The sequence below is a fragment of the Anomaloglossus baeobatrachus genome, chromosome 7, assembly GCF_048569485.1.
Source record: "Anomaloglossus baeobatrachus isolate aAnoBae1 chromosome 7, aAnoBae1.hap1, whole genome shotgun sequence".
Lineage (NCBI taxonomy): Eukaryota > Metazoa > Chordata > Amphibia > Anura > Aromobatidae > Anomaloglossus > Anomaloglossus baeobatrachus.
The window spans coordinates 199023256-199034183 of NC_134359.1; the positions used below are offsets into that span (position 1 = coordinate 199023256).

The 10928-nt window shown below is 40.4% G+C and overlaps 1 protein-coding gene across 1 annotated transcript in view; it reads left to right on the forward strand.

Moving 5' to 3' along the window:
* Positions 1 to 10702, forward strand: part of FOXK1 (forkhead box K1) — a 109383-nt gene extending 98681 nt beyond the window's left edge. Inside the window, exons 9-10 of the mRNA XM_075317862.1 lie at positions 4197 to 4422; positions 4543 to 10702. Coding sequence (XP_075173977.1) covers positions 4197 to 4387 — 191 coding nt within the window. The 3' untranslated portion in view covers positions 4388 to 4422; positions 4543 to 10702. The remainder of the gene's footprint in view (positions 1 to 4196; positions 4423 to 4542) is intronic.
* The last annotated feature ends 226 nt before the right edge of the window (positions 10703 to 10928 follow it).

Here is a 10928-nt window from a genome sequence, read left to right on the forward strand (position 1 = left end):
AATTGAAATAAAAAACAAACTCCCAATAACACAGAATGTGGAGAGAACGCCCACTATCCAAAAAGGAAAGAGGTATGGTGAAGAAAACCAGCTGTTGGAAAGTGAACCAGTAGGTGATATATCCGGATAGGGATAATTATACCACAATACTGATTAACTTATGCTAATATCTTCATAACCAAATTAGACACAAGTTATCAGTACCGGACAATCTCCCTCAATAAACATTCAACCCAGTTGATATTACAGTAGTCGGACATGGACAATATTGTCACAGGTCAATCAGTCAGATCAGTCTATGATATATAATAATCGATCACATTGAGTCAAAAAATCAAATTTGAACATCCCCGAAGAAATTGGGGGGCGAGATAACATCAAGATAAAACCCAATGCGTTTCACCTATCAGAAGAGGTTCATCAGGGGTGTGTATGTATATATAGAATAGAATATTTAAGTACTCATAGATAAGTGTATTTGTTCTCTCATAAAAGCAAAGATCCTATAATATGGGACCACCAAAAAGAAATGATCTGAGGATAATAAGCTAGCTGCTGGTGATGTAGCAGCACCCAGGGTGCTCCTTTATAACATAGCTGCTGGATTAGGAAGCCTCTTTTGCAGGAAGGTCCATTATCATCTCATCTCCATTAGGCAGAGTTCAAAATATCATAGATCCACTGTAACAGCCAACTGGTGGTATTTTATTTACCATAGGGCTTGTGACATATAAATGTATTCAATGGAAGCTGACAGCACAGTTAACAATGTGTGCACATCATAAGTTCTCACTATCTGCTGTATATCAGATCCATTACCAAAAGCACACAGGTAACAGATGTCCTACATGTCCAGTGAGACTTTGCAAACATTGTTAACTGTGCTGTCAGCTTCCGACTACTGTAATATCAACTGGGGTGAATATTTATTGAGGGTGATTGTCCGGTACTGGTAACTTGTGTCTAATTTGGTTATGAAGATATTAGCATAAGTTAAAGGGGTGGTTCACCCATATTTTTTATTGTCTAGATCGATATTATATTGAGAAACAATGTTTCTCTCAAATACCTTATGTTGTCAATAGTGCCTGTGAGAGGCGCCATTGCAGACCGCTGCTCCCCGTCCAGTGACGTACCCGTCCAATGCTGCCACGTCACATCCGTGCGGTCGGCTACAGTCTTCCAGACTCTGAGCTGTGAGCGTTGTTTCACTGCTGTCACAGCCCATTTGCTCCCCCCTCCTCCTCCCTCCTCCCTCCTAGCACAGCACGACGCGTCTCCTGCTCCTCCTCCCTCCTCGCAGAACGCTGCAAGCAAGAGACGTGCTGTGAGGGAGGAGAGAGTAGGAGCAGGGAGAAGATGGGCTCAGAACGCAGCCGGCCGCACGGATGTGACGTGGCAGCATTGGACGGGTACGTCACTGGACGGGGAGCAGCGGTCTGCAATAGCGCCTCTCACAGGCACTATTGACAACATAAGGTATTTGAGAGAAACATTGTTTCTCAATATAATATCGATCTAGACAATAAAAAATATGGGTGAACCACCCCTTTAATCAGTATTGTGGTATAATTATCCCTATCCGGATATATCGCCTACTGGTTCACTTTCAACCAGCTGGTTTTCTTCACCATACCCCTTTCCTTTTTGGATAGTGGGCGTTCTCTCCACATTCTGTGTTATTGGGAGTTTGTTTTTTATTTCAATTTTTAGCTTTGTACCTCAATAAAATTTGTATTTTAGGAGTAAATTTCTTTTCTGTGATTAATTTTCTGTTTGGTTTCTCCAACCTATCGATTTCTGTGAGAATCCGTTATTTTCTCATTGACTTGTATTAGCGATGGATGGCCTCATGTTTCATCTATCGTACAGTGTGTGTCTGTCAGATGGAGACGACGTCCACAGTAACGTTTTTTGTGTACGTCAAAAAAACAGACGGCGAGGGATGTGTCGACATCTATCATTTGGCTTAATAGAGGCCTATGGGCACAGGATCCGTCGTAATCAGTCAAGTGACAGTTCGTTTTTTTTAAGTGAGCATGCTCAGATGGGGTGTAAATTCACTGCTGGTCAGTGACTGGGTGATATAGGTTTTCAATACCAATTAACCTTTGGCCTGAAAAAGCTGGTACAACTGATCGTTTTTTTACAGGGATCCGTCGCATCAGTTTTTACACAAACTGCGATGGATCCGTTGAGAAATCGGATTGTGACTGATGGCAAAAAACTGTGTGAAAGGGCCTAACCCCAAATCTTTCTTTTTCACATGGATATCAAGAGGAAATGCACTGTGCAATTTGTTGTGCAATTTCTCGCTGATACCCCGTATGTGGTGAAAATCTACTGTTTGGGCGCACGGAAGGGACGGAACTCCATTTGACTTTAAATGCAAAATTGGCTGGAATCGTTAGTGGACGCCATGTTGCGTTTGGAGAGGCTCTGAGGTGCATAAACAGTGGAGCTTCCCTATTTTGGAAACTAGACCCCTCAAGGAATCTATTTAGTTGTTTAGTTATCACAAAAATGATACTTTAAACGCAAAATTTTCAATTTCACTAGGGTAACAGGAGGTAATATAATTTATTGTGCAATTTCTTCTGAGTACGATATATATAATAGTATCGATAAGCCCCTGGCGATTACATCGCAGGGGCATCGATCGGGGCAGAGAAAAAGTGCATTCTCTCTCCCAGACCCCTAAATGCTGCAATCAATATCAATCACAGCATTTAGAGGATTAAACACCTTGCGACGGCATAAAGACAGCGATTATGGTAGGCAGCGATTGTGCTGGGCACAGCTCCTGTGCCCATACGATCACCAGGAAGTACCTCGCCAGGACATACTTCCAATGTTAAGAATGGGTTAAAGGAAACCTTTCATGTAAAAAATAAATCACTATTAAGCTGCAAGTTATTAGCTGCCAGGAGAAAATTAACTTTATTCCTTCCAGCAGCCTCTGGCTTTCAGCCGTAGGAGTGTGTTGCCAGAGAGGCTTCAGTGACTGCACCTGACATAGTGAGTGGTTGCTAGAACCATGCTCAGCATTGTATCAGTACAGTTGTGTCAATCAGTGGTGGGGTGTGATTATAGCCACCATTATCTATTATTATTGATTATTATAGCGACATTTATTCGAAAGGCGCTTTACAAGTAAAAAGGGTATACATAAAAACAAGTACAATAATCATTAACAATACAAAACAGACTGGTACAGGAGGATAGAGGACCCTGCCTGCGAGGGCTCACAGTCTACAGGGAATGGGTGAGGGTGCAAAAGGGGAGAACAGAGCTGGTTGCGCAGTGGTCTACTGGACTGAGGGTTATTGTAGGTTGTAGGCTTGTTGGAAAAGGTGGGTCTTCAGGTTCGTCTTGAAGCTTTCCACAGTGGGAGAGAGTCTGATATGTTGGGGTAGAGCATTCCAGATTAGGGGGATGCACGGGAGAAATCTTGTATGCGATTGTGGGAAGAGGAGATAAGAGAGGAGTAGAGAAGGAGATCTTGTGAGGATCTGAGGTTGCGTGCAGGTAGGTACCGGGAGACTAGGTCACAGATGTAAGGAGGAGACAGGTTTTGGATGGCTTTGTATGTCATGGTTAATGTTTTGAACTGGAGTCTTTGGGCAATAGGAAACCAGTGAAGGGATTGTCAGAGTGGCGAGGCTGGGGAATAGCGAGGGGAGAGGTGGATTAAGCGGGCTGCAGAGTTCAGGATAGTTTGGAGGGGTGCAAGAGTGTTGGAAGTGACCGAACAGTGCACTGAACAGTAGCTGAAACATCACTGGCTGCGTCCCTGTGACTGAAAGTCCGAGCTGCCGAGAGGAATAAAGATCATTTCCTCCTGGCAGTGGGGCTCTCACTTCAGTTATAGATCATGTATTTTTTTATGCCCTAGCACTTATTGATGGAGATTTGCACAATATAATATCTTGTTAACCGTCCATTGTTCAGCTGTTTTTTCTTTTTACTACGGTGTTACTTTCTTGTTTTTATTGTGTCTTTATATTAATCATGTCATAATAAATTATGTGTTTATTTCAGTTCTCCGCTGTTTGGTGTGCATCAGTAGTTTATATATTTTGGATTTATCACCCCAGTATAATGACTTTGGGTGCCACCTAAATATCCTGTTTGACTAAAGTGATGCTTGTTCATATTGCTGAATATATGTTCTTGTTAATTCGTCTTTTCGGCAGCTCTTACAAACCCTCTTCAGCTCCTCGCTGCTCAGGCTAGCACCTCTCTGCCGGTCTCTGTGTCCAGTGCTATTGGTCGAGAGGCCCAAAACGAGCCAGAGGCAAAAAGAGCTCGTCTGGACGAAGGCTGTGTACCACAGGCCGAAGTGATCACATCTGTGTCAGCACAAGTAGAAGGGACAGGAGAATGAGCAAAGATGAAATGTTTCTAAAGATGAATGTTCAGGTAATTCTGACTTGGAAGCCATGTGGGAGTAAGGCTAATATCTTTGTAGTATAACAGCAGAACATAGTTTTATGTTCCTTATGTGACATTAATTGCTGTAATATCATCTTCATCTTGCAGGTCTTGGTGCACTGGAAGTGAGTTCTCGGTAATCAAGTGCCTTTCCCCGATGGATATGTAGACAATGCATCACCAGCCACAACACAAAGCTGATCTGTAGCCAAAGGGCTGCATGTTGTCAAATAAGCTATATACAGAATGGTGCAGCTTTTGTAAGACTCCTTAACACAGTCCAAGATAATTTGGCACCTAGATTAGTGTGCAGGATCCAGAGTTCTTCAGGACGCTGTTTGTGGGATCACGTGATTGTGAGTGTAGTGTATAGGCTAAAGTTAGTCCTGGGATATCAGTGCATGGTATGCAGCATGGCCCTGGAGTGCAGTATACAAGATTGCAGGCAATTTTGTGCAGAATTACTTGGCTTAATATGGCCGTTATGTGGAAAATTGTCAGCGAGTAAAGGGAAAAATCAGCCGTTACTAGTAAGCTTATCTCACCATTTCAGCTGTAAAGCAAATCACTGCCGGCCCCTCCACTTTTAGCATCATATCTATGGTTACTACTCATCCCATGAGTTTTCCTTTCCATCATTTCTTAGCACTATTTTATAAAGCCCTTTTAATTGCTCCATTTGTCATGGATACATTTTTTAATAACTATAGTGTAGGATACAATTCTACATTGACCACCTTTCAATTGTAATGTAGTGCTTCATTCTGTAAATCTTGTAAAGATTCTCAGAAAACGGCATTGTCTGTAAGACGGAGAGGAAGGCCGTACCTATGAGCGCTGTCTGAATGCAGCCATAGAGCTGATGCTTTCCGGGTTCCTGTCACTATAGCACTTTTATGGACGTAGTATGTGTTAATGAATCCGTCATTCATAATACAGATATTTAATGACCTGCTTGTAAGAATCCATTTTTTTGTGATAGACAACCCTATTAATCCGTTTATATTGACAGACCCCGGACAATTTATTTCAAGATAAATATTTTTTTTATACCCTCTCATTTTCAGGGTAAGTTCACATGGGTTGGCTATGCTGCGGATTTTCCACAGTGTGGAAATTGATCACAGAGAAAGTTGACTTCTAAAATACATAGTTTATTTAGTACAAAAGTTAAAAAATACACACAAGTGTGTATTTTTTAACTTTTGTACTAAATAAACTATGTATTTTAGGAGTAAACTTTCTCTGATTTTTTGCTGTTTGGTTTCTCCAACCTACCTTTTTTTCTGTGATTTTACAGTGGAAATTCAGTGCAATAATTGGCCAGAAATTACTGGGATTTTGTTATGAAATACATTACAAAGGGTGAAAGAAATTGCCTGCATAATTGAGCAAGCTATGGATTTAATATTTTCACCTCCCCGTATGGTTTAGATTTTGTAATATCTCTTCCACAATACTGGTGCTGTTATGCACAGCTTATTTTCTGTCCAGACAGTCTACAGCATATCCCACCGGTGTAGACTTGCCCTTTAAGGAGTTGTCTGGTTTTGTGGTAAAAGCCTGCAGTCACACTTTGCGCACCGCACTCAATAAGGATATACTGGTGTCGCTGCTGAGACCGGGCGGTCAGGTGTCACCTAGACGTGCTTGGCTATTCTCGGTATCCGCAAATTGATTGAGGTTGCACACATCTAGTTGGATTGGGGGCTGAAGTATGCAAATATACTTCTGGTCATGTGATTGCCCGATATCCGCAACGCCAGAGAGTCCTGAAAGCGGGCGGTGTGCACTCGGTAAAGATTCAGAAGTCTTATCACAAAACTGGACAATCCCTTTCATGTGATCAAGCAACCAATGAAAAACTTTCCATAACAGCCAGACATCCTGCACTCTAAAACAAATTTAAGAGGTTGTCCACTGCTCAGACAAACACTTCTCAATCCGTACATTTCCCCCATTTAAAGTAACAACACTTATACCCACCTTGGGAGCCGATCCAGTGGTGTCTGCACTCGCTCTATCAGAGATGGCATAACAGTCTGATGTCATGTGAGTCCTGTGCCGTTTCAGTCTCCCAGCTTTCGGAAAAATCACATCTGAAGGAAGTGAGCACTGCTTCTCTCTCTCTTCGTCTGGATATACATGAAGCCTCTGCTGATTGGCCTCGAAACGCGAGACATCAGACTGTTACATAATCGCTGGGAGAGCGAGTGCAGGCACCACTGGAACGGCTCTGGAGGTGAGTATCAGTATTGTTATTTTAAAAGGGGTAAACGTACAGGTTGAAAAGGTGTTGTCCGAGTTGGGGACAACCCCTCCTAAGTTCTATCTTCTTAATTGGAATCGCACATGGAAACCATTGATCTTTTAGATAAATTTTGCAAGAGTCAGATCATTGTCAGTAAGGATATCGCAACACACTCCAAGTTGTCATCTACCCAGCAGCTTTCTTGCCCAGAGGTCTGAAGCCATCCTGTTGAAATTGTTCACCAAACTGTGGCCTGAGTACACATTCAAAAAAGTTCTCATAGAGGCAGAAATAGGTCAGGTTGCTAGAGAACATGTCATCATTTTGTGCTGTATATGGACACATAATTTTGATGCTAGATTACATTTTAATATAAGAAAGTAAAATATATTTAATTTAATTGTGGAGTAGCATTCTTTAATGAGAAAGAAGAATATCCTTTATTTTATTTCTTTTTTTCAATAGATTACAATGATTGTACTTGCATTGCTGGGAGTTACATCTGTAATGAAAGAACAGCCACAAATGAAAGGACCTTCATTTTAGGGATCCTGCCACTGACATTAATTACTGATGCTTTGTTTCTCCTTTTTTTTTTTTTTTTTTTAACGAAAAACTGAATCTAAAATACACATGACTTTTTCAGAAATCTCTCATGATTCAGTTACTTGTAGGAATTGCAACTCTAATCTATTTTTTTTCTTATAGGGGTTTATGAAGGGAGACTGGTATTATATTAAAATGCATCGCAGTAAGCCAGGGTGCACAAAATTGCTGACTTTTGACTTTCTGGAGTCATTTTCTTTTGGTTCTCCACAAATTTAGATGCTCTTTTTATTTTTCAAAGGAACACCATGTCTATACTCTACATTTTAGACAACATCGATTGCAAAAAATTATATATTTTTTAACCAAAGTTACTATTTTATTTTTTAACATTTCTATATGTTTTATTTTTTGGTTGGTCATGACATATGGAGGACATCTCCAACAGCTGCTAGTACAAAAAGAGCTTTTGCTTTCCTGCATTTCAGTGTATATAATAGAGACAAACAGGCTTGATTAAGACTCCTTGGCTAAAATAGGAAAGTCGTTATTTAGGAGATGTAAAGAAGTGGTCTGAAATACAAATGAATTTTCATCATAAATCCCCATCTATATTTAATACCATAATATAAACTATTTTCTAATAAGCTTGAATTAAAAATTCTCTATCCTTCACAAACTACACAGTTTTTTTTTGGTGGCGTGATTCGACTTTTTTTTCATAACGCTTCATTTGAGAATCCTAGTGCATGCTGGGACACTCAAACCAAGCGTCATCAGGGGGATGAGGCTGCGGTCACTGCTACAGTCCCTGCTCCCTCCCCATAATGTAGTGTTTGGTCTCTACACACTGGGTATTCTGACAATGCACACTGACTGTGTGTTCTGTTGCGGGCGAGAGAGTGCACTGTCATTGTGCGTATCGCAAGATGCACATTGTGCAGGAACAGGCCAGCCCCAGAGACGAAGGTTGCTGATTACTATAGTTGAGCGAGTACCTAACTATTCGTTCTCGCTATACTCATAACGGGTACTGTTTATTACTCGCGTATTCATTCCGAATAGCGTATGCCGAATGCTGTACTATTCATGCAAATAGTGCGAAATTCGGGTTACTGATTACATTGCGAGTATTCCCCTTTGACTTGCATTGCACATGCTATTCGGAACGAATATGCGAGTAGTAGACAATACTCGTTATGAGTATAGCGAGTGCGAATAGTTAGGTACTTGCTCAACTCTACTGATGACGCTTTGTTTCATGGATGGGACGAGGGCTGCCACAATGACCACAGCCTCTGCCCCCTAATGACGCTTTGTTTACGTAACCCAGTATGCAGTGGGATTCTCAAACGAAGCGTCATCAAAAAGGAAATAGGAAAAAAAAAAACAAAAGAAAAAAAAAAACAGAAAACCAGTTGGATGTTGTTAGGGAACAAGAGGGAATTTTTTAATCAGGTATATTAGAAAATAATTTAGATTATAGCATTAAATAGAAGGGATTTAAGAAAAAAATTGATTTTGAATTTTGATCACCTCTTTAAGGCTGGCTTTACACACAGCATTTATCAGAAAAACACTTTTTTTTTTTTTTCGTAGAGTCTGAACTGTGTTTTTCTCCTCCCAAAAACCCCCCACAATCATCATATGTTGCTTTACAGTTTTCAAGATATAAAATGCACTACATTCAATGCAGTTTGTTTTGTGGTGTTTTCAATTGGAAATGCAACTTGCTCTAGGTATGATTTTTTTTTTCTGGGTTTTAGCATAATAATTTTTTCTTTTCTTCTTTTTTTTGGGTCTCAAAACATGCCAGGAATTGGATGCAGGATGTTACAGAATAAAAATAACCAACAAAAAAAGACTAAAAAAAAAAAAATTACGAAAAATGCCTAAAATTTAAGATTTGGTTTTTTTTTTATTTAATGCTGCATAGAAAATTAGTGGGTGTATGTGCATGGGTGTAGCAAGACTATGGCTGGTATTACGCATGCAGTTTTTGGTTCTGTTATTTGAAGGTGTTCTTCGAGAATTTGATAAATTAGCATCCCTGATCTAATTTAATCAGCAGCCCATCCTAGTCATGTATCGGGATTGGCTGGAAACATACAGCTCTTGAGACTGTTGTCCATTGACAAGAGCTGTAGCACACATACCTCAGATGGCCTGGAATAGGGCTGTGATGTTGAAAAAAATTATACAGTATATATTCCTCACTGAGTACAAGAGGGTTATCTTCAGCTTCATCCTTTCAAAATGCATTTTCCAGTTGGGCTCGGTCATTCTCCATGCACTGCTATAAAGCTGTCAAACTGATGGAGGAGGAGGGGGAGGAGGATGAAGCTGTAAATCTCCTTGTCGAGCACAGTGTGGCTTAAAACATATTTTTTCACACATCACAACCCAGCTCCCAGCCACCGACTTAGTTATATGTGCTACAGCTTTTGTTAATTGACTAACAGGTCTTTGGAGCTGTGAGTCTTCAGCCTGCAGCCTGTCCTGACTTGTGACTAGAATGGCTTGCAGTTTGACTTGCATCATGAAGGCCATTTTACCTTATTTTTGTAGAACCCCATTAAGCCAAAGCCAAGAACAAGCTCAAAAAGGAAAACTCTACATAAAGAAAAGTGTTTTCTTTCCCCATTGCAGATATTGGTGGAAGAAGCATCAGACATGTTGGATTTCAGCACACCAATCATTTTGGTGTGTTTTTAGATTGAAAAGCATCAGATATGTCTGGCAGTGGTTTACTTACATATTGAGGACACTTACACACTTTTCCAAGCCAAGTGGGCATGGAAGGAGTTGTGCAGAATAATAATCAGCCAAAACTGTATGGCCCAAGGGGCAGTGTATAGAGGTTATTGAAACAGATCATTTTTGCTCAGTGTTTATTTAATTTCAGGGCTATACGGTGACACAAAGTCTGTTTTCAAATCGTGCAACCAAAAACTACTACAACCTGCTGGAGACTGACAATTTCACAGACTCATAGTATTATGGCTTGCCTTATATTATTGGTGACAGTTGTTGGTCACAACCTGATCCTACTGAAAATCATTAGATGCAATGTTGAGATAAGACAACATGAAATTTGCATCATATGACCAGGGTCACCTTGTAGCCCTAGGCAGGTTAAAGGCTGCTTTACACACAACGATATCGCTAGTTATCTCGTTAGCGATGTGACCCGCCAGATCGTATATACGATTTGCCGAGATCGCACATAAGTCGTTTTGTGACCGGCGCTACAAAAACGACCTATGTGCGATCCTATGTGCAGCCTTAAGGGAAAGGATAAATAGTATGTTGCCTAACAAATTGCTGAAACCCAATTTTCTGTAGAATCTTCTTTAATCCTGATTGTGATGCAACCAAAATGGTAGCCATCTAAGCAGCAACAACCATGTAATAAATTTGAAGAAGGAAACGTTGGACATAAAAATAAACAGTATTTTTTATTGAAACAAACCTGCTGACAAGAATTATGAGTCCTATGTTATGTTTGGATTTTTTTATTACGTCTTTAAACTATTTTGATCTTGTACATTTGGCTTCTAAATTCAAACAATGGTTGTCATATTGTCGTGATTATTAAGAGAGCCTTTTGTCTACCAGGCTACAAGGTAAAACCATGGAAAAACCTAGGGAGCCTTGGCTATCTGACCAAAAGATAAAGGTTTGAATTCTGACACGG